The sequence below is a fragment of the Neospora caninum genome, chromosome IV (genome assembly GCF_000208865.1).
Source record: "Neospora caninum Liverpool complete genome, chromosome IV".
NCBI classification, from domain to species: Eukaryota; Apicomplexa; class Conoidasida; order Eucoccidiorida; family Sarcocystidae; genus Neospora; species Neospora caninum.
In genome coordinates, this window is record NC_018389.1 from 1,057,864 (window position 1) to 1,081,364 (window position 23,501).

General features: G+C 55.3%; 3 protein-coding genes across 3 annotated transcripts; 2 read left to right on the plus strand and 1 right to left on the minus strand.

Annotated features, from left to right (window-relative positions):
• Positions 1-2,027: 2,027 nt before the first annotated feature.
• Positions 2,028-5,587, minus strand: NCLIV_010840 (hypothetical protein; the record flags this gene model as incomplete). The annotated part of the gene is made up of 6 exons (XM_003880600.1): positions 2,028-2,257; positions 2,568-2,674; positions 3,246-3,339; positions 3,820-3,892; positions 4,848-5,008; positions 5,272-5,587. 6 exons carry the CDS (start codon positions 5,585-5,587, stop codon positions 2,028-2,030), a joined length of 981 nt encoding a protein of 326 aa, XP_003880649.1.
• A 2,242-nt stretch (positions 5,588-7,829) lies between these two features.
• Positions 7,830-16,720, plus strand: NCLIV_010850 (mgc81714 protein, related; the record flags this gene model as incomplete). The annotated part of the gene is made up of 15 exons (XM_003880601.1): positions 7,830-7,917; positions 8,363-8,472; positions 9,176-9,314; positions 9,586-9,900; positions 10,285-10,393; positions 11,046-11,236; positions 11,696-11,802; positions 12,299-12,421; positions 12,745-12,990; positions 13,353-13,534; positions 13,920-14,295; positions 14,794-14,969; positions 15,651-15,810; positions 16,108-16,152; positions 16,514-16,720. The coding sequence occupies 15 exons, from the start codon at positions 7,830-7,832 to the stop codon at positions 16,718-16,720; spliced, it is 2,574 nt and encodes an 857-aa protein (XP_003880650.1).
• Positions 16,721-19,155: 2,435 nt separating this feature from the next.
• NCLIV_010860 (putative eukaryotic translation initiation factor 6) lies at positions 19,156-21,785 on the plus strand (the record flags this gene model as incomplete). The annotated part of the gene is made up of 5 exons (XM_003880602.1): positions 19,156-19,165; positions 19,629-19,811; positions 20,331-20,617; positions 20,931-21,036; positions 21,622-21,785. The coding sequence occupies 5 exons, from the start codon at positions 19,156-19,158 to the stop codon at positions 21,783-21,785; spliced, it is 750 nt and encodes a 249-aa protein (XP_003880651.1).
• Positions 21,786-23,501: the final 1,716 nt, after the last annotated feature.

The following is a 23,501-nucleotide window of genomic DNA, read 5'->3' on the forward strand; positions in this document are numbered from 1 at the left end:
CCCCTAGACTTTGTTGAGGAGTCAGGTTGATCTCTCTCTGTGACGTGCCCCGTACCTCGGAGAATTCCTTTTGCTTTTCTTCAAAGGGAACACGCGGTCGCCCGCTTGAACATATTTCTCTCAACCAGAGGGAGACCGGGAAAGAAACGTGCACGCGGTCCAAGATCAGCTGCGCCGCTCGTGTTGTTCGAAGTCGTCTTGGAATGGCTCTGAGTCGCGTCCGATGCTCAGTGTGACGAACGGTTGAGTTCGTTCCTGCTTCTGCTCAAGTCGCTGGGCTCACGGGAGGCACCGCAACGCATGCGTCAAGAGTCGCTGTAGAGAATGACTCTGGCAGGTTCCTGAAGAGCTTCGCTCTGGGGTGGCGTAGAAAACATCCCGCCGACACCGATAGCCGCATGCCAAGGAGCGTATACACCGCGCCCAGATTCGATTTCTTCGATCTCTGTTAATTTCGATTGAGATGTGCATGCGCGCCATTCTGGCTCACTGCTGCACTTTCTCGTTCGAAGGTTTGAACGTTTGTTTCCGTCGTCGTCTTCCTTCATGTTGGACGGAGGCGTGTTGATCGGCGCAGTGCTGGGTCTGTGCTTCGGAGTCGTCCTGGTCGTCTTGACCTTGTTCACGTGTGTGGGGCGCATGCTGTGCGGCATGTGTTTCTGCTGTCTGTGCTGGCCTTGCAGATGCTTGTGTGGAAACAAAGACGAGGCATGTGTGTGTGAACCGGTAGACCCAGTCGCCCGCTGCTGTCGAGGAAACCAGGACTCAGAGGATGGAAGCAGTATCGACGGACGGGGACCGGATCTCGAGCCGGTGATTCAGTCCTAAATCTCTTCGGCCATTTGTAGACGCGAGGGCGTGTACTGCCTTGCCTGAATGCGCCGTGCACATGCGCCTGTATTTGCGTATCAGCGTGTGGATACGGGACTGAAAGTTTCAAAGTCGTCTTTCGGCACGTGGAGCCATGTGGGCACTCCCGTGACTTTAGCCCATTCCGTGCTGCGTTTACAGTGCGCGCATAAAACGAGGGAACGGGCGAGGGCGCCGGCGGTTAGAAGCCGTTCTTCTCAGTTTTATTGGTTTTCGGGCCCGACACAAGTGCATTGCAAGAATGAGGCAATTGTAAGAATGAGGGCAGTTGCCGGGGTGCCCCCGAGCGGCGCAGTGGGCGCACGCGGTGCAAAGCTGTCGGCGCATCTTTCTCCAGAGGAAACTCGAGTAGCTAGACAGTCTTCGGTGGAAACGCCGAGCTGAGCGGTTCTGTCAGGACTGCGGCTCGACCACGCGGCAGAGAGCGACGCCTGTCGTCTTTTCCGCGACGCCTCACAGAGGCAGACTCGACACCGGGTCTACGACGCGGTGCCTGTCCCGGGGTCCGCTCGCCTCCTGAGACACAGTGCCGGAGCGGCGTGAGCTGGAAGAGAGCCGAGGGTTCAAAAGCACGCTTCAGCGAGAAAAACTGACTAGAGAGGCACTTTTCTTAGCTCGAAGCCGCGAAACAGAACATAGTCACAGGACAGAAGCGCAGGCAATACCTGCGTTGCCACCAACCACCGGAGTTCTGAGAGCAACCTTCGTTTCTGGCGAGACCTACACAATTCGTGACGGTGACGACAGTCTCGGAGTCAACTTGGAGACGTGACGGCAACTCGAGACTCTCGGAAGGCGGGGCCGAATGCAGCAGTCGCCCAAAATAAAAAACCGGACAGTGCTGCTCACCTTTGCACCCGCTGGGGCTTCACAGACAGCCTCAGTTGCCACTCCAGGGTGTCGTGGCCTCTTCGTCATCTCGCCAGTCTCATCCCCCACCTCACCGAAACCCCTTGCATATATATATATATATATATATATATATATAAATCCCTCTATCGATATACATACATGCAGCTCCACGCCCCACCTACTGCATTTAGAAGCTGTGCACGCAGTCAGACGCGTGCATAGAACTACGACTATGCACACGGGATGACGTCCAGGAGGCGCCGGGGGTAGGCGACCTGTGCGGAGTACGGTGCACGGAATGCTTTTTAGGAACGGCTTTTCGGCTGCGCTGGGCGGGACCCGAAGATTGCTGTGCCAATCCGCACCTCTGTGCTTCCGTGTTTGATGGCTTCAGCCATATCACCACTCATTCCCATGCTCAGTTCGAACCGCTCGTCTGTGTCGCGCTCTGCATCGGAGTCCCCACAATGCTCGTTTCCTTCGGGCGGCTCCGCCTGCACGGCTCGTTTGCCTTCTGCACGGCCGTGCACGTTCTCTGAAGAGCACAAGTCAGCAGCAGGCGGCGAGAAGAGAGCGAGGGAAGTGCAGGCTTGGACATGCCAGTGAAAATGGCACACTCTCGATCTCTCTCAAGCTGCGAATAACTCTCACAGCGATATCTGCCTTTCTCCTAAGTCGAGCAGTCTCTGTGCGCCAAACGACGTCACTGCCCCTAAACAGCGGGCCTCGTTTTCAACTGAGACGGCAGAAATAAGAGAACAAGAGGACGGCAAGACAGCAGGCATGTTTCTTCAGAGGACCGTTCTGGCCCTTTCGCAGTCAGGCAGTCTTCACTAGAAACGCACCTGCGCGAGGCGCAAACACCTGGCGAACGCGAGGAAGCTCCAGGAGGTCCAACCGCAGTTTCGCCAACTTCGCGAACGTCCCTGGAGTTCGTTCCGGGTCTGGATCGCTGGAGGAAAACCGCAAAGGCACAGAAACAAGAAGCGACTCGTCTTGCTTTCGCGCCTCGTTGGATTTCCCTTGCGTTTTCGAGCGCGTTGCCTTGCCCCAGCTCCAGTGTATCCGCGTCGCGAAGCTTCGCGGAAGAAAGCACAAAAAACGCCAAAAACTCGCCGGGCGTCTTGCATCTCCGGACCACTTCCCGGCATCCACTGCGATCCCTGAATCGATTCCAAAGTCGGACTCCCTTCGACTGCGAAGGGAAAAGGAGCGAACGCGCAGGGGCCGCGGCGAGGCCGCGACTCGCTTCGCTCGGCCTCGGTCCCCACGGTCTTCTTCTTCTGGTCACCGGAGCCGGGGAGACCGCAACTGTTTCCAACTGTTTCTCCTTCAGCAAATGCGCCCCATATGGAGAAGCGACTGGGGAGTTCAGCGTCACCACGGAGACTGAACGTCGAGGCATCGCTCAACGAAGAGACAAATTGCCAGATGTAGGCCAATGGGAACATCATAGGCCTCCCTCCACTTTCCGTCGGCCGCTCTCGGTAAACTCCCCGCGCGATCGAGAAAAAAACGCTCACCCGATTGTCATCAGGCCAGAGAACCGAAGGTGGGGACAAGAATCGATGATGTACTCGACCAACTCTCTCACTGCGCTGTCGCCGGACGTACCCGCTGCAAACGGAATCAGGATACAAGAGGCCAGCAAAAACAGTGCGAACACGGAAGAAAGATGCACGCCCTTTTAATATTGAAGGAGAAAGTGTCTGTTAATCGCGTTGTTGAACAGAGACGCAAACGATCGCACATGCGAAATGCACGAAACGTCCTCAGGTCGAATTCCCTCGTCCAAAGGCTCCGCCTCGACTTGGAAAAAACGAAGAGACACGGGGAAGGGAGAAACGAAAGTGAACCTCTCAGACTGGGCGTGCTTGGGAGAACAGCCTCAGCTTCATACCGCAAGTGTGCATACACGCGAAAGAGAATTCTCTGTCTTCTTCCGAATACTCACGAACCACGTCCAAGCAATGCACGCGATTTGGTCTCAGGAAAAAGACGGGGTCTACGGCCGCCTTGAGATACACCTCAGAGTCCGGCTCTATGGCTTGGCTGATTCATCTCTTTCCCTCTAGCAAGAAGCAGTGCCTGCCGCACCCGTTTTTTCGTCTGGATTGTCGTTAGCGTGGAGTCTCACGCCGCTCTTGCTCTCTTCGTCGGATGCGTTGACCTGAGAGAAGGAAGCGAGAAATGAAATGCCACAAGGCGAGGCATGAGAAACCTGGCCCTCGCTTGGGGCTCGCCTCACGCCACACGTTCACAGAACATGGAGACGCAGCGACTCCATGGCGAATGGAGACACGTGGAACGGGAGAAACGGGGTTTTCACTCAGCTTGGTTCCTCATCCCCCGCAGCAAACTCCCGAGCAGCGAGTGCGTGGATGAAAAGAGCTCTATATCGGGGCGCAGAGGAGGGTGAGGTGTACAGACGGAGCGACGGGTTTCGGACACGGGAAGTGCGAGACAGAGGTGTCGAGGCGGAGATGAGCGGAAGGATACTGGAAAACCCAAAGTAGCCCACCACCAGACCAGAAAAGCGTTTCTTTACGGTTTTGGGTTTACGGGAGCCCGACGAGCGGCGCCAGCATCCCGAGCCGCCACAGTCACTGTGGATTCCGATGGCGAGAAAACGAGCGCAAAGAGAGAACTGGAAACTCCACTGAGAGCTGAAAAAACCCGACAGCTTCGCAGCGTCGGATCCACCCTCCACCAGCGAGAGTCACAGAGCCTCACCAACACCCGCCCGCAGAGACGCAGTCACTCCCCAGACGTCACCAACGCGGATGGCTCTAAACGCGAAGGCAGAAGCACACAGGCATACCCAGATACAACTGCTCACTGATGGAGCCGTTTATATAGTTATGTAATCGATGCACCAATCAATATCTATCTAGTTCTCCACTATATATATATATATATATATATATATATATAGGTATATATATATATATATATATATATAGGTATATATATAGCTATGGCTATGGGGACATGGAGGGAGCGGCATGGGTCAACGTGTGTGTAGTAGGACGAGGAGGTATGCGCAGCTTGGGCGGGAGGGAGGACTTGGCAGAGCGTTCATCATTGTTCACATTTGTTTTCCAGATAACGGTCGAGCTACCCACCTGAACCAGAACTCTGAGCGGCGCGCCGTTTCGCTGAGGGAGGACGGCCGCGGCGGCGTCGTTGAGGGTTTTGGCTAGTTTCTTCGAATCAACGGTTTCCACGGCGTACAGTCTGGGGCATGCAGTGAGGAGTTGCTTGACTTTATTCGACTGGAGATGACCTGAAGCAGACGAGCAAGGCGCCCATACGCATGCATCCACAGCAGCGAGGCTGCTCCCAGACTGCAGCCGCCTCTGTGCGGTCCAGCGTTGGCCCGCTGTGTGTGCGTCGCGTGTCTCGCGTCTTTTGGTTTCGATACACGCCCAGTAGAGAGTCCGCGCCTCCCCATAAGGTCTAGAGCGACTCTTGATGTTCTGTACGCCGGCGTTGTGGGGCGAACAAGGTCCCCCTTCTTTGAGAAAAGGGGGAAAACACGCGGCTCACCGATCATGTGCCATTCCAAGTCGAGCTCGCGAAGCTGCGCCGCCTTGTCCACCAACTCTTGAACGTAGTTCTCCCCAAAATGTCTCTGCCCCGCCTGCGCTGCAGCGGCGACAGCCGCCGCGGGGTGGTGCTTGCTCACGGCCAGGATCCGCACTTTGAGGCGGCCGGCGGCAGCCCCTGTTGCCGCCGAAGAAGTCGCCGAAGGAGAAGATGCGGAGGGCGGGGCGTGGCGAGAAGCGAGCGCACGGACTTCGCCGCGCACTCTTTGCAGATTCTCGCGAATTCGGCAGTCGAGGGAAGCAGCGTCGGTCGCCATCTCTGCTGCGTCCTCCCCTCGAGAGAAAGGCACGTTTCGCGTTCGAGAGGCGCTGGCCAGAAGACAGCAGAGCGGCTCGGGCTGTCTGTCGTGCAGGGGCGAGGAAGACGAGCTAGAGAAGAACGAAGAAAACGGAGAGAAGAAAGAGGAAGAGACAAAAACGGAAGAGGAACAGAAGGAAGAAGCGGGTGTTCTGTGGAGAGGACGAGGAAGAGAGGGAGGGAAGACGCGTCTGGAGAACATTCGAGCGGGGAAGAAAAGCCAGCTCCGGTGCATTTGTTGTCGAATCAGCCGGAAAAGCTCACGGAAAATCGCGGAAGAGTCTTGTAGACCTCGAGGGAGACGATGCCTTTCCACTGATCTACGATGAGACCAGCGAGTCCAGAGAGAAGGACAAGCGAGAGAGAAGGACAAGCGAGAGAGAAGGACAAGCGAGAGAGAAGGACAGGCGTACGAGAGACGGACGTACGAGAGGCAGGCGTAGGACAGACGGACTTACGAGACACAGGAGGAGTCGTGCGTTTTCGAGCAGTGCAGAGAGCAGCAGTAAGTCACCCGGGGAAGGCTGTTCAAGTGTTGGGACTCGGGAGAAGCGGCTTCGAGGAAGTCGCGAGGAAAGGCCCTCCCGGCGTATCGACTAAGTGGCGCCTGTCTCCAGGGGCGGGGTCTCCAGGCTGTCTTTCCTGGATTCTTGTGGCGTCTCTGCAATCTTTTCACACGCCAGCGTGTCCTGCGGTGACTTGTCTTCTGCTTCTTATGCGTGTGTAGAGGAGGACACGTCTCCGCGCGGGTGCTCAGTCTACTGCTCTGCCTTCGGGTCTTCGCCTGGCGAGAAAATCCGAGGCGGAAAGGCTGAACACCGACGGACGTTTTGCGTCACCAATGCCCCGCTTCGGAACAGCTGCTGGTAGGGCGCCTTGCAAAAAAACAGGCGAAATTCACTGCCCGAGAGCCCGCCCTCGCGCTTCTTCTTACCCGCCAACTAGAGAGAGTCCCCCATTTCAGGAAGGAGATTTGTGTGTGCACATTTCTGTTTTCTCTCGCTTTTTTCGCGGCTCAAAAAACTTGCCTCGACGGGAACGCGAGCGGAGGAGACTGTCTCGGGTTGCAGTCTCTCCGTCGATTCTGAGAAAAGTCGCGCGACACACTCGTGGCAGACAGGCGTTTCTGCGCCTCGACACCCACACAGCATGCAGGGCACCGGCTCTGAAAAGGCGGGAGAACGCCCCAACTCGAGCAGGCCGAAGCGGTCTGTTCTCAAAAGAAAAACTGGCTGGGAGGCTAGCGGTGTACTCTTTTCTTTCCCCGATCGATTGCTCTCTCCCAGTCGCGCGCAGTTGCGGCTTCGCGTCTCCTCTGCTGGGCTCCTTTCCGCTGACGTGTTCTCGAGGGCGACTTCGCCCTCTCTCTGCTTTCTCGCAGTCCGCTGGCCTTCACTTCCAGTTTGCGTCTCGCTTGCGGCTGTGCGTCTGTATCCGTCGCTTCTTCTCAGTCTCTCGTGTCTTTGTCGTCCCTTCCTCTCAAGAGACTCGCCCGCCTCTCAAGCTTCGCTGTCGTGCAAAAGTGGAGGGCGGAGCGCGTCTCCTCTGCGGGCGCGTTGCTTGTCTTGTTATCTCTACGCAAGTCTCTCTCCTCTTCACCGTCTGTCGCACCGCATCTTGCTTTCTCTCGTTCCCCGCGTCTCTCGCGTTCCCCTCTCTCCCTGTCTGCCTGCGGAAAACTCCAGTCAACGCGCCTCGGCTCGCCACCCCCGTCACCTGCCGTCCCGAAACCCAGCCTCTGTCTCTCTCTCCGTCTCTCTCTCTGTCTCTCTGTATCTCTCTGTCTCTCTCTCTGTCTCTCTCTATTTCTTCCCCACCTTCTTCCTTCTTGGTCCACCAGGATCAGGAGTTCGGTCGTCCCTGTTGGGCGCTTGCGATCGCGCGGCGAATTCTCGCGCGGCCCTCTTGCCCGTCCACGCTTTCAGAGTTTTCAGTCGCTCTCAAAGAGAAGAAATCGTTTCTCACACCACTTCGAGACCAAACTCACTTGGTCCCTGCCTCTCCTCGCGCCTTCCGCTTCCCAAGCTCTTTCTCTCAAACACCCTCGCGAACTGCTCGGGTCGGACTCGAGGCTGCTGGGAGCTGCCGCGACCCTCTCGACCGTCACTCCATGCCTCTCCCCCCCCGTGGAGGCGATCCCCAGTGGTGCTGATCTTCTCTTTCTCTTCTTCCGCCTTCTTGCAGGAGCGCAGGTCGGAAGCATGGGGCAGGAGAGCGAAAACATCCTCGACGCTCTCCGAGCGGTCACAGCAGGAAAAGTCGACGATGGGACTTTAGAGTACATGGCCGGTAAGACCAGGAAAGTGGTGCACACAAAAACAGAGCCAAGGGGCGGCACAACCTTCGCATGAGGCAAGAGCAGAAGCCTATACATATATACATATATATATATATATATATTTGTATATATATTTGTATATATCTGGATAGGCATGTACCTCCATGTAGAAATATCTATGCGTGGGTATCTGGTCTCATGCATGTGCATATACATATATATACGTATACATATATTTATAGTCTCTGCCTGTCAGTTTCTCTCGTTTTCCTTTTTCCTACCTTAGTTGTGCGTGTTTAGGGGCCTTTCGGGGGGAACGGGGACGCGCGGAGAGCAAAAACGCGCGTTTTTCGGTTTTTCTCTTTTCGAGTCCCGGATGAAGCGGGAGACGCCCACCACAGGTGTTTGTCACGCTGTCCACGCGAGGTCGAGTTTCCCCCTGTTTCGCTCTCCCAGGCATGCTCGAGGAGGAGGGCCTTGCGCAGCTGTCGGTGACCACCGCGGTCGACCTCATCGGCGACTTCCTCCACGACGCAGGCGTTTCGAAAAACGAACAGGAGGCACGGGTATGTCCAAAAAGAGACAGCTCACGTCGAACAGAGACATGGGAGCGAGTGCGAGAAGAGACGCACGCGAGCCGGGGTGAAGCAGAGACACAGACAGGTCGACTCACGTCGGACCTCCATTTGTCTCGGCCCAGGAGACTAAAGAAGGGGCGAGAGCGCCGGCGGCGCAGACCGTTCACGGTGTACAGACATCTGGGCACCGAGAAAAAAAGAACGCCGCCGCAGAAAACGCAGGGCGCGCGGGAGAGGCGGTTGTGCCGGAGCTGCTCGGCAGCCCTTTGGCAGGTGTTTCGTGGAAGAAGGGCGATTCCGAGACGTCGAGTGAGAAGATGATGGACAGACAGGGACGGACAGGACGTGTGGATTCACGGAAGCTGGCTTTTCGGACCACGACAAGAAATGCGGGAGAGCATCTTTCTGCCTGTCTCGTTTCCCACGCCCCGCGTGCTTGTTGATGCGCTTTTTCACCCCTTCTTCCCGTTGGTCTCATCTCCTCTTTCTCTCCTCCTCTCCTTCGCTCTACCGCCGTTGCCCTATCTCCTTCCTCTTTCTCCCTCTGTGTCGTTGGGTCTTTCTCCTCGTTTCTGTGTTTTGCCGGGAGCGCCTGCGCGAGGCGTCTTTGCCTACGCTTCGAGCAGCCACGGGAAGCGTCGCTTTCTCTGCCTTCTCTTCACTTTTCCTTTTGCCTGCCGCTCCCGTTCAGGCGGTCTGCGAGAAGCTGCTGAGTCTGCTGCGAAAGGACGCGCCTGGCGGCAAAGACGCGGGAGACCCGAACGAAAAGCAGCACGGCAACTCGGCAGGAGACGACGCTTTAGACGGCGCCAAGCGCACAGATGGAGACGGTGAGGCTCCAGAGAAACCGACGCACGCCTCGCGCGCTCTCCGCCGCAAACGCTCCTTCGTCTCGCGCTCTCTTCCCTTCTCTCTGCACTGTTGGATCCCAGCCTGTCTCCTTTTTTTTGAGAATCGTCTCTCTCTGCCCGTCCAGAGCTTATTCCTGCTTCCCCTGCGTTTCCTGAATGTGTGCGTGTATGTGCGTGTGCATGCGTGCGTCGTTTTGTGTATGCCTCTGCGTTGATGTGGGTGCATGCGTGCACTGGGTCTGTTCTGCAGGCTCTCTGTCGAAGCCTCGGGACTTTGCGATGCCGATGAAACTCGGCGACATGGCGGGCGGTCTCGGCGTCCGTTCGTTTGACGATCCGTTCCTCGGTCTCCAACAGAGCTCGGCGAAGGTGAACTACAACGCGCCGGTCCTCTACGGCACAGACCCCGAAGGCGCTGCAGCCGCTGCAGCCGCTGCGCAGCAGCAGCAGTGCATGCAGCAGCAGCGCGAACGCCACCTGCGGCAGTTGAAGGAGTGGGAGAAGAACAAACCTCCGCTCCCGCCTCCCAAAAGAAAGCACGGAGACAAACAACTGAAGAAAATGGGTGAGGGAAACAGGCTCGCGAGAACCTCGCGCTCGGAGGCAACACGGGTACAGATCGAGGCTTCGGTCGCTGGCCATCTCTACAGACAGAAAGCGGCAGCCTTACACACACACACACACTCCCCTGCACATGAGGACAGCCACACTTACAGACACGTCTGCATGCACAACATATATATATATATATATATATATATATATATATATATATGTTGTTCGGGCATGGCTTACGACAGGCTCACTACGTACACAGTCACAGCGAGACGTAGGTCCTTTCGGAGGGGTCGCAACGCGGGGAGTAGCTGGAGAGAGGGGAGTAGAAGTTTCGACCGGCGCTCTCCCTGTAGGATTTCTCTTTCCACGGAACGGCTGACCATGCCTGCAGGAGAGGGCATCCTCGTCGACAGCTTCTCCATCGCCGTCGCAGGCCGAGAATTGCTGATCGACGCCCAGCTGAAACTTGTGAAGGGACGACGCTACGGGCTTGTGGGCAGGTCAGTGCGACTCGCCCCGACTTTTGGTGCACCGCTTTCGCCTGGTTTTAGCCAGACCCAGCGGCTACCCGGAGTGCGTGAAACGCGGTGTGCGCATTCTGATCTAACTGTCCCTCCTAGAAGCCTCTCCGCATCTTCGGATCTTCAGCTGTTTCTCGCTTTCGCTCTGTCTCCACGAGGTATTCGTGTAGGTCGCGCAGGATGTCGGGCCGTGTGTTGGCTGTCTGTGGACTTGCCTATGGAGCGACTCGTCTTCAATGGAGCCGAGTGCCGCCGCGCAAGTGCTGGCTGTTGCTTGGACGCGTAGACTTGCCGATTTGTCTTCGTAACTGCCTGTCTTTTCATCCGTCTGTCGTGAATCTAGCCGTCTGCGGCTGCGCTGCGGAGTGGTCTCTGCGCCGCATGCATCCCAGGTGCTTTCGTGCTGCCGGCACGGCACATGTTCGCGTTTTCACACCGGGGGCGCCTTCCTGACTCCTTGCGCCCCGAGAAACGCGTACGGTGTTCCCTTTCCCAGAGCAACCCTTTCGCCGAATTTCTTCGTTTTCCCTTTTCCTCAGAACTGTCCCAAGTTCGTCCCTAGATGGCACAGAGGCTCACGTATCCATTTCCCGGATTTCGCGGTCCTTCTCCGCTCTGTGCATGCGGTCAGGGGTATGGACTGGCTCGGCATTCCTTCTCACGTCTCGGTCGACTCGTGTCAGGCTCGAGATGCGTTTTGCTTTGCGTCAAATTTTGCGGCTCGCAGAAATGGTATCGGGAAGAGTACACTGCTCTCGGCGCTGGCTCGCCAAGAAATCCACGGCGTCGATCCAGATATAGCGATCGGGATGGTGGAGCAAGGTGAGCGCAAACGCGAAAGCTGAAGAAGATCACAGCCGTGTTTTCTGGAGCTTCTTGCACCCGGCGCCTCTCTCTCTGCGTTTTCCAACGCACTATATGAAGCGCTGCCGTCGAGGCTGGGCTTCCCGGCGGCCTTGGCTCTGTCTCTTCCTCTTCACAGCCCTTGTGTCCGTCTCGCTTTTGGGCGTGCCTGGAACGCCTCCTGTGATTCGATTTTGCCTTTGCTCTCTTCCGCTTCAACGACCTGTAGTTCTGCTCCACGACGCGCCCGGAGAAGACGCATCGCATCTTCTAATTCTACATGTTCTTCCACGTGTTCTTCTCCCACATCGTCTTGGCTCGCCGCCTTTCCCCCTTTTCGTCTTCTCCGCTCTGTCCTTCTCTTCTGTTTCGTCTTCCCCTTCTTCTCTTGGTGCTTCACACGTGGTTTTTTCACCTTTTTCCTGCGTTTGCCCTCAGAGCACCTCTGGGGGTCTGAGACCGTGCTGGACGCGGTGCTGGCAGTCGACGAAGATCGCCTGCGCCTGCTGGAGGAGGAGGAAGTGCTGCTGAAGCAAGAAGATCAAGTGAGAGAAGGATGACTTGCCGTGTCCCTCGGCCTATTTCTGCCCAGGGGGGGATCACAGGAGACACCACAAAGGAGAAATCCAGTTTGTTTGCTGCCGTCGGTGCGTCTCCCCTGAATTTTAGGGCCGAGGGATTGCGGGAGGCAGGGAGAGGCACGCCGCTGTCAACGCCCATTGCAGATTGTTTTCGACCGTGAGGTCCTGTCTAGGCGACATAGTGTCGTCTTTGTGAGGAGTGGTTTCTATTTCCTCACATACTTCAGCAACGAAACTCTTTTCTTTTTTGCGAGAAGATGTGGGGACGTATGGTCGATGAGGCGACAGCGAGAGCCTGTCTGTGTGTCGCTGCGGCTGTAACGGTCTCCACAGGAAGTGTCTGCTGGAAGAAGCATCCCTTTTGGTGCTTTCGAAAGCGCGCTCTCTTCCTGCTTGTAAACGCGTCACCTTCCAAACTGTTCTGCGTGCTGAGTTTCATTTGCGTGTCGCCTGCATGCAGTCGGATAAGGTCGGCCGACGCCTCGGAGTGATCTACGAGAGACTCCAAGAGATCGATGCAGCGAACGCAGAGAAGACGGCGGCGACGATTCTGCGGGGTCTCGGCTTCACAGAGAGCATGCAAGTAAGCGTCGCAGAGAACCAGGCAGAAAGCAGGAAAGCCAGGCGGCTTCTGGCCTGCCGTTTCTCCCGGAGGCTCCTTTGTTCTCTCTGTTTATCCCTTCTTTCCGCGGTTTCCGCCGCGACGAGTCTCTATCATACATGAAGTAGCCTGTCACCCGTGTCGAACGGCAACGCGCAGTTTCGGCCATCCGTCTCTCGTACAACTCCTTGGCCGGCATCACCTCGCCCCCCACTTGTCTCCACCCCCTTGTGGAGGGATGGGCGCAGCTCGGCACATCCTTCGAGTCCACACCTGTCCAACTGCGTTTTCGCTCTGTGCTGCAGCACATGAGAGTGACGGCGCTCTCAGGAGGCTGGCGCATGCGCGTGCTCCTCGCGCGCTGTCTGTTCAGCAACCCGGACGTGCTTTTGCTCGATGAGCCGACGAACCACTTGGACTTGGAAGCGGTCCAGTGGCTGACGAACTATCTGTCCGTTAACGAGGGACCCGCTGGCGACGCACAAACGATGCGGTGCGGCAAAGACAAAATCGTCATTGTCGTTTCGCACGCACGCGAATTTCTCAACGACGTAAGGAAGCGAAAAAAGACCAAATGCGTCCTCAGAAGAACTCGCCGGACGCTAGGTTCTGACGCGCGAAACAGCCACACCGAACGCCCAGTCCTTCTCAGCTTTCTCTTCCTTCGCTCTCGGTGTTTCTGCTTCCTCCCCGTTCTTCGCTCGATGCTGCCTCTAGGGTCCTTCAGTGGGATTTACACCGCTCTCTCCCGCCCGCTCCGCTGGTTTTGCTTTCTCTCGTGGCTTCTTGGCGTTTTTTCTCCCTTCTCGTGTGGCCGCGGGGGTGCGTCCCTGTTCTCGAAACGGTTCCCTTACGTCAGCTCCAACACGGGATTCTCTGCCTGGCTCTCCTCGCGCGGGTGCATGCGTCTCAGGTGTGCACAGACATGATTCACTTCACGAACCAAAGCCTGACTTACTACAAGGGTGACTTCGACACCTTTGAGTCGGTACGAGCCGCGCAACTCCTTCAGCAGCAGCGACAGGCCGAGGCGCAACAAGCGAAAATCAAGCACGTACAATCCTTCATCGACAAATTCCGATACAATGCCAAACGGTCAGCCTCTTCACCGCATGCATCTGAATATACACATACAAAAGGAGTAACGAGATATATGCGTCCAGAGACAATAGAGCGGTGCAGGCTTTAATTGCCTTCACTTCCACCCAGACTGGAAACCATATATATATATATACATATATATATATATATATCTATTTTATATATATTTTGTATATGCGTATAGCCTGCGTAGCACTGAGGACGCCGAGTGTATCCGTGTATACTGCATTCCGCGGAACGGCAGGTGGTTCTGTGAGGTTGCGCTGGTAACGGGGAGGAGCCTTTTGATTGCTGGATGCGAACGTTGTCTCCTGTCGCGTTTGGCGCAGACGCGTTCGGCGAGCTGTTTGCTTGGTGCGGTTGTCGGATTTCGCGTCAGGGGGGCTGTTTGCTGCGTGTGGGTGTGTGCGGCCGCGCGGGGTGTCTGCAGCGCGTCTTTGGTTCAGAGTCGCATCAAACTGCTGAGCAAGTTGCCGATGCTGGACATGGTGGCGGAAGATCCTTCTCTCCACTTTAACTTCAAAGAGCCCGAGGTATTGGCAGCGCCCTTGCTCCAGGCCGAGGAAGTCACGTTCAGTTACGCGCCTCGGAAGGCCGACGGCGACGAGGCTGCGCAGGACGCAAAGGCAGACGGCCAGGAGACTCCCGACGCAGCCTCCGGCGAGCACGCGGAACAGAACACTCAGAAGAAGGAGGGAGGAAAACTGATCGTTCGCGGCCTCAATCTCAACGTCGACATGGACTCCCGAATTGCGGTACGCAGCCACCCAGCGAGACACAGCGAGCGAAAGGGTCCCCCCTGCTGGACCATCCTCATCCGGCGTCTTCTAGCGAACGCGCGAACGTGTTCACCAGGACGTCTGCTCTGCCCATGCGCATGCAAAATGCCTTCTGGTGTGCCTCACGCCGTTGGACCTAGATGGACACACCGTCCTCTTGAGGCGCATGCAATTATGTGGAGCTCTGCTCCCTCATTGCTATCCGGGAGTACTTGCATGTACATTTACATATACATACATACATACATACATACATACATACATACATACATACATATACATACATACATATATATGCGCCAATATCAATCTACCGGTATTTGTAGAGATAGATGCAAAGATGGCTGAATCCGTGGCTTTGTCTGGCGGTGTCTCCGACCCGGCACCTGGAGGACTCGTGAAGACACGTGAGCGAGGGAGCCGCAGTGACGTCGGCGCAGCAGTGTGTCTTCTCTTTCGGGTGTGTCTGTACAGCTGTGTGGTGTGAACGGAAGCGGGAAAAGTACCATTTTGAAGCTTCTCGTTGGCTCAGAGCAGCCCACAAAGGGAATGGTGCACCGGAACGGCAAGCTGAGAATCGGGTACTTCACCCAGCAGCACGTGGACCAACTCGACCTGACTCTCAACGCCGTACAGTCCCTGCAAATGAGGTAGGAGGAGCATCCAAGCAGAAAGAACGTGCACGGTGACAATCCGTCTACTCAAGTGGTAACAGTCTGTTTGCGCACAGAGACCTACGCCGACTTTATATATATATATATATATATATATATATATGTGGGCATGTATGCATGTGTCAATATATATATATATATATATATGTCTTCGTATATAGATGCGCGTGTCTGTGGTTAAGTCGGTGTGGATGGGCACGAGCCCAGAGACGTCGCGGTCACTGGACACAGTTTAGAATGTGAAGAGGAAAGGGAGAGAAACTTCCTTAGACATGACGGGGACGAACAGGAACGCATTCCTACACGCATGTGTTTTGCGCTATCGAGAGGGAGAGCTGCCGACGACAACACAGGGCAGGAGAAAGATGGCTCGAAGGTTAAATGTCTTTCCATGTGGCGGGCGATACACGTGGACGCAAAGCTGATTCGAGCAGCAGATTCGAGAGGGGTAGAGAGGTGCGGAGATATACAGAGACGTAGATTAACAGGGGGTAAGGGCGTCGACGGGAGACGAGGTTGTGTCAACAGACACCTTGATGCTGCAGAGAGACGGCCCGACTGCTGTAGTTTTTTTCCTTTTCGTTTCTTCGCCTTTGCGTTTCCATTTACATTTGGTGGCGCTTCCCTGGGCGTTTGCCCGAAACCTGACGCTTTCAGATATCCGGAAGCAGGCCTCAAGGACGAAGCCGCGCGAACGTACCTGGGCCAGTTCGGCATCAGCGGTCTATTGGCGCTCGAGCCTTTGTACATTCTCTCCGGAGGTCAAAAAAGTCGTGTTGCCATCGCTCTCATGGCGTTCAACAACCCCCACATTTTGGTACGTGTTACGGCAGGTCGATACGTCGATATGCACAGGCGTACAAGGTTGTAGGTAATCCATTCGTTTCTTATGGATCGTGCGGACATGCATGCACTGGGCCACATCCATATCTTTCCATATTCTTTTCACCAAGTTAACGAGCTGCGTTGCCATCGCGCTCCTACATCACCTAAATTGTCGTCCTAGTCACGGAGAGATATCTCTTTCATATGTACATATATATATATATATATATATATATATTTAGGTATATTTAGGTACATGCCTGAATAGTGTTTGTTTTCTTTTTGTCAGATTCTCGATGAGCCGACGAACCATCTCGATCTGGATGCTGTCCAAGTAAGCAAAACACGTACCGAGAGACAGGGAAGAAGCCACGGCAGCTGGGCGCAGCGGCGAATTGCTCCCCCGGCGCCGTGCCTCAGCCTGCGTTGCCGTATTCTATTCCTGTGTATGGATGCATCCCAATCCCTCAAAGAAATATATCCACATGCATATCTGTGTGGACACAAGCTCACAGCCATCTCTATAAATGCACATTTATTTGTAGGTCACTGGACCGCGCGTTTCCATAGGTAGCGCTGCAGAGGAACAGGAAGGTTTGAGAGGCGCTACGTGCTCGTTGGCGTGACCGGCGACTGGCCGTGTGGTTCGTGGTTTTCTCTCAGAGTTTTTCGCGATCTTCTTTTGCGCGCTGCAGGCCCTGATTGCGGCGCTGAACAACTTCAAAGGCGGCGTTCTCCTGGTTAGCCACGACAGCCACCTTCTCTCGTGCGTCGTCGAAGAAATTTTCTACATGGACGAACAGGCTCACAAGTTGCAAAAGTACCACGGCGACTTCTTGAAATATCGCAAGGAGCTCTTGAAGCGGGCAAAGGCAGCAGCCGCTGCCCAAGCGAACCACTGACGCTGGGAAGGGAACCAAGGGGCGGGTTTTTGCGGTGGACCGCAAATCCAGGTGTCCCCCTGGTAGACATTTAGAGATGAAGGAGAGCGCGGCACGCAGGGAGTCGGCTCGTTTTGCTTTGCGACAAGAGGAGAGTGGTTCTTGCGCGTGGTTCGAATGGCCATCGGTGGGGATCGTCTTTCCGCAGGCTCGGGAGCCTGTATACAGACACCTGTCGGCCCCGGTCAGAGCCTATCCGTACCTTTAAACAAGCATGTGGCTACATGCGCGCTCATGCACGTGTCCATCGCGACACCCTGGACGGTTCGTCTACGTAAGGGGGGCGGAAAGCTCCGGCAGTCTCGGTTTTTTTTCCTTTTCTGCAACTGTCGCCACGCTGCGAGGCTCTCCTCTCAACGCCCAGTCGAGTCTTCTCCACGTCTGCGGCCCGTTACCTCGCACCACCGAACTTCCACTGGCTCGAAACCATCAGGAATCTCACGCTTGCGTTCGAATCTGCTCGCCACACCAACCAGCGAAACGGAGTCACAAGTTTATAAAATAAGGAATTGCAAAGGCACAGTCACACCGCTCGTCCCGTAACAAAAAGACATAACGGTCGTATGTCGGTTGCTGGGAACACCAAACCTAGTATTTAGGCCCCCTGCCTCCCTCGGATCTGCACGACCGTGGGGCTGCGCTCCCTGTACATGCCAGCGGTCATAAAGACAGAAGCGAACATGTGCGAATCTTCAATTGCAAAGTGCCCTGCAAACCTGTCCAGTGGGCTTTACCTCCAGAGAGTGCGTCCACCGTATATACACGTGCGCTTATCTAATTGATTTACAGGTATATATCTATGTATCTGGAAGGGTTTATGGGTCCACGTGCATGCATCCGGAAAGCCAACTGGGTTGAGAGAGAGTGATCCGCAATCTTTCCCCGTTACCGTAGAGGGGACTCAAGTAAGTATGTTTTTAAGCATTTCAACGAGAGAGGGTTTTGACGCGTATTTTTTGCTGAAACGAAACCAAGAGATAGACCGTTGATACGCAACAGCTCTGTGGCACACAAGCGTCCCCTTTTGAGAAGGGCGTGCCTCTCTCTCTCTCTCTCTCTCTATATATATATATATATATGTACAGCTGCTTTTGCTCCACATATCCACACACCTGTGGTTATGCGCAGGTCCACACGTGTATGCAGCTGTCACCCCTGGCCGCCGTACGAGACCAACGTCCGTTGGACGAAGCGGGGACCAGTTCCCACGTAGGCGTTGCTGGGCGCGGGGGAAATCTGTACTTCCTGGCCCCCCCCCCCCCCCTCTAAAGGGCCATATGAGTATGCGCGAGCAGGTACAATTATTTATCTCCGTGTAGATTCTCTGCTCTGCATGGGTCTGACAGTATAGCGAGCCGGTCTAGGGCAGGCGCTGTGGCCATCGGTTTCTCGAGGCACAGTTCAACCTAATGGAGCCCGGGGGGTGAAAGGAGAAGGAGAGAGTTGGGTGTCTCCGTACCGTCTTATTCTCCGCCTTTAACTGGGAGAAAAATCCCGTATTTTGGGTCCCAGCCTGAGTGTCCTAAACTCCTTTAGGAAAAGGAAGAGGAAAAACAGACGGATGCCGGTGAAGTCGCCAGTCCGTGTGCCTTGCTCTTTTCCCGTTCTCTGCGTTCCGCATGCAGTTCCTTCGTCAAGCGCTTTTCGTGATGCCGGCTCTTTTTTTCAGGAAAACCGGGTGGCTTCTCTGTGCGCCCGAGTCTCGCTATTCTCGTCTGACTGCGGGTTGTCAAGAAGGCGCTTAAATTCCACTTACCGGCGATCTTGGTCTTGATTCGTGGTTCCTCTGGAAGTCCGCGTCTCGCGTGAGTGGTTCCTCCCCGCCCCTCATCTTCCGTCTCTCTCCTTGAGAACGAACGACCTTTTTCGCCGCGCAAAACCAGAAAAACGTTTTGATTTTGAGGCAAGCAGAAATCGCATGCTCTTTAGGGCCACAAAGTCGACTTCTCAATTTGCTTCAGCGTGCGAGATTTGCTTTTCTCGCCCCATTTTTCTCGGCAAAAATCGAGTAAGCGCAGAAGCCAGCTGTCTGCCCACAAAGGTCTGGTTTTCCCCCTGTTCCCCAAAGAATCGAACCGTCGACCATTTCTTCTACATTTGAAGAGAGACCGACCGTTTTCCCCTCCCTTTTCCCGTGTATTTTTCCCATCGGCTATCTTTTTTCAGCCCGGCTCTCGTCTCCCTGGCAGCCAAAGGCCGTTCGTCGTGGTTCCGCTACACCGTTCGGAAGAGACGCGGTTTTCTTGCGCTCGTTGTTAGTCCCTACGGCGCACGCACGCTCGACACAAGCAGGCAACGACCTCGTCTTTCTCCCTTCTCTTTCTACGGCATTGTTACAAACATTTTTCATGAACCAAGCCACTGTGGCCGGCGTCTGTACACTCGGTTTTCCCAATATGGCGACGCGTAAGTGAAGAACTTCACACAAAACGCAACTAAAGGAAGGTCCACGTAGGCACATTCCCGGACATCCCGACTGCTTCCGGCACTTGGAGCATCGCAGAACATTGTCCGGAAAGGAAGCAGTTTCTGGTCTCCCGAGGTGCTCGCAACGTGGCCTCGAGGACAGTGACGGTGTGAGAGTGCAAAGGCGTGCACTGGAGCCGTCTCGGCACTTTCAACCGCGTCCTTTGGGTGGATACGAATGACACATCTAAATTCCCATGTGTTTACAGACGGGGAAGCACATGTAGAATACGCATCTGCAAAACAGAAATTGTTCTGGACACCACCACATCCACCCGACCCTACGTAGAACTGTAGCTCCAGGCGGTAACTCGTCCACATATGGAGTATACACACACATGTATATATGTATATATGGATGGCTGTTCACCAAAGAAAAACGTGTTTCCGCCTGCTTTTTCAGGTGCGCAATTTGAATCGAGCAACGAAGTGGGCGTTTTTGCGAAGCTCACGAACTCGTACTGTCTCGTGGCTCTCGGAGGCTCAGAGCACTTTTACAGCACCCTCGAGGCTGAGTTGGCCCCACACATTCCCGTCGTCCACGCCACCGTGGGCGGCACTCGAGTGATTGGTCGGGTCTGTGTAGGTAAGCGCCCTGCACATGTGGTGCACAGGCTCTCTCGTCACCGTGTTACCCGTGTTGGTGTCTCTTTTTTCAGTTCCCCACGCTCTTCCCTAACCTCTCCATGTGCACGCTGTGTGAATTTGCAGATATAAACATGTGTGGGTTTCCGTGTGCGTGGTTAACCGTTGAGACTTCGATCTCGTCACGTGTGAGCGTTCCATGAATCTCGTGCTGGTCCTCGTGGCGGCAGGGCGGCGGCTCTGTAGTGAAGAGAGGAGAACAGCAGTCCGGGCTGTTGTCGCCCTGCCGCGTTTTTTCCCCGACCTTGCCGCGGGGCGGGAGCGCTGTGTGGTAAGAATCTGGCATCGACTCCACCAGAAAAAGCCTGTAAACAAGGTGCTTTCTTGGGAGTCTTTAAGCGGAGTATTTCTAGCTCGACGGTCGTGGCTTGCCGAACCACCCAAGCGTGCAGCAGGCTCGAGACTCGAAACCGTTTCAGCTTCTTGCGCCACGCTGCGCCGCTGCGTGTCTCCGCTGCAGGCAACCGCCGAGGGCTTATCGTCCCCTCCATCACGACGGACCAGGAATTGCAGCACCTGCGCAACTCTCTCCCCGACTCGGTGGAGATCCGCCGAGTCGAGGAGCGGCTGTCGGCGCTCGGGAACAACGTCGCCTGCAACGACTACGTGGCTTTGCTTCACACAGACATGGACAAGGAAACAGAGGAAATCGTGCAGGACGTGCTGGGCGTCGAGGCCTTTCGGGCGACGATTGGGAAGCAGACGCTCGTCGGCAGCTACTGCCATTTCACCAACCAGGGCGGACTGGTGCGTTTGCTTGAGTGGCGAGGAAGCGCAGTTGCACGGTCGTCGGTGGCGGGCGGAGAAAATGCAGGTTGAAATGCGTGGTCGGCCTGGTTACCTGGGCGCAGAGGAAGGGAGGCGCGGGCAGCACAGATAGGGGGACAACGAGAGGAGCAAGGCTGATCAGGAAGAACGCGCAAAAAGGCTGCAGCGTGCGGTGGTCTCTCCCTGTGCCGCAGAGCTGTCCGTCGTTCCCTCCACGTTTTAGCGCCGGCGTCAGCCCGCGTTTGACTCCACGCGGGGATTCGCGGGGTCTTCTGCTGTTTGGCTGCTGCAGGTGCACGTCATGACTCCGGTAGAAGACATGGAAGAACTCTCCCAGCTTCTTCAGGTGCCTCTCACGGCGGGAACCGTGAACCGCGGGTCCGACTTGGTTGGCGCAGGTGAGCCGTGCGTTTTCGTTTGTTCAGCCAAGCGTCCCTTGTTAGCTCCGTGGGAGCCGTGCGAACAGCAGTTACTTCCCATCGGGCGCGTGTGTTTCCCTGTAGGTATCTATACCACCTTGCATTTGTCCATGGTGGACACATGCGTATAGCTACGCGTGTCCTCGTACAGGTGTGCATGCGCGTATAGGTGTCGGCAGTTTCCACGCAGTGATGCTCCGCGCTGCACTGAAGCACCAGAGAGTCTGGAAGACTCAGACCGGGAAGCGACGGGGGCTCCCCGTCTGTTTTTTGTCTTGCCCGAGGACTGTCCCCGTTTCTCGCACTTGAAGTTGTCTTGCGCATTTCGCTCTGAAACGTTGTGATGCTTCCCGTCCGTTTCTTGTCGTTGGGGGCTTTTTGGTGTGGTAAGCCGCGGCTCTGTGTGGCACAGAGAGGGGAACAAACACTCGATTCCTGGGGCGATTTCCGCAGGAAGCAGGCCAACGCGATTCCGTTACCGCAAAAGTTGCCGCTTCTCCTCACATGTTGGGGTGTCGGACGTTAAATGTCTGTCTTTTTAACTTGATTTTTCAACTGCTGCAGGCCTAATTGCGAATGACTGGGCCGCCTTCTGCGGCATGGACACCACGGCGACGGAGTTGGCAGTGGTCGAGAGGATCTTCAAAATCGCCACGCGGAATCAACAGAAACTGAACTTGGTGGACGACCTAACTCTCCGCTCCTCTCTGATCGACACACTGTCTTAAGAGAACAGAAGACACGTCCCGTTCATTCTTCGCAAACAGCTCTATTGGCATCCTTACACGTGTTCTCGTCTCTCAACGAGGACGCATCTGTTTACCTACTCTTGCCCTTGTATCCTGAAGTGTGGGGAACGTTTGCCTCCTTGCGCGCGACGATCAGTTTGGACGGTCAGTAGCCCTGAGCTCAGAACAGCTGCCGCTGTCTTTTACTCCCTGTCTTACACTCGCATCGAATTGAAAAGACATCAAAGTATTCTTCGTCTGCCTTTTTTCTTGGCACCCTTCTACGTGGGAATATGCATATGTGTGTTTCTCCGTCTATCTCTCTATCTTTCTTGTAACACTTGGATGATGTGTTGTGCTCTGGAGGCATGCATGGTTGCTACCCGGCGTCCTCAAAGGTGACGCGGCATCGCTTTCCTTGCTTTCTTCTACGTAGACTAGACTTTCGCTCTCCGGAACGGAAGCCAATGTATACCGTATTTTCTCATTTAGGCTGTCGCGTGAGTAAATCTATTTTCTTTCTTCGCTCTTCGCGGGGCCGCGGGAAAGCCTTGTGCCTGACCGCGTGTGCAGAAACAGAAGAACGGGCACGCGTTTTTATGTCGATTTCTGTCGCTGCAAAGAGGTGAAAAACGGCGGGGAACGCAGGCGGAAGGGCAATCTTTGTGTTCCCGTCTGTCGCGGGAGGTGGGCTGGAGGTGGGACATGTGGGGAAGGGCTCAACGTCGAGGTGTTGGGTCATCCAAGAATGGGTACGTCTGGTGGCTGTGTTGCCGGAATGCTTTTGCCGTTCCCCTCGCAGCAAAGAAAATAGGAGTGAGGAAGGGAACGGAGCAGAAAGAACGCGCGAGGTTTAGGGGGCTCCATCCTCGGGGCCCCGTGCCGGTGGTCATGCTTAAACGGCACGATGCGTGAGCATTTATACTTCGTGTATGTGCTATATGGGCATGTGAAGATATCGTGCTGGCTTTTCTGTGAACGGGGAAGTGCGGTCTAGAAGTCGGCCCCTGTTGTGCGATGGCCAGCACTAAGTGAGAGGCTCGATCGGTTCTACGCTCAATGCACGTATTTGGATGTAGATCCAGAGATGTATGGGTTGGTGCCAGCCAAGGAATCGTGCGTGTGGATGTGCTGTTCCGCTGAGACCCGAGAACCCCTATCGGTTTTACCAGGTTAGGTTCGAACGCGCCCTCTTTCTTCCCATGCTGTTCGCTTTTCCCGCGACGAGAAGGCGCGTCACCAGTTCCTCCAGCTGTTCGTTTTTCGTGATACGTGGGCGACCGTCGTGACACGACCGTCGTCCTCCTGCGGGAAGTTAATGCCGCGTACAGAACGACTTCTGCAGGAAACGGCACTACGGTCTATGATATGGTGACAAAAGCTCAGTCAGGAAAAGCTACACGTATTTGTCCAGAAGTATTTCGAACCGGTAAGAAATTGGATCCCTCCGTCGGATCGAAAGACTGCGGTGACCATTGGGGAGAACTTGCAGAGGTCTATAGGCCAACGCAGATACACATATAAAGGTGTACTTGTAAAGGTGATGCATCACAGCGCACGAGGACACAGATTCATACGTCGTGTCTGTTCACTCTCAGATGGAGTGTGGGAGGCTGGCAGCCAAGAAGCTGGTACGGTCCCAAATACAGGGTTTTGTCTCTTGTTTCGGGTGCCAGCATCCGTTAGGTTGACCTTCACGCGGGTGCAAAAGGCACA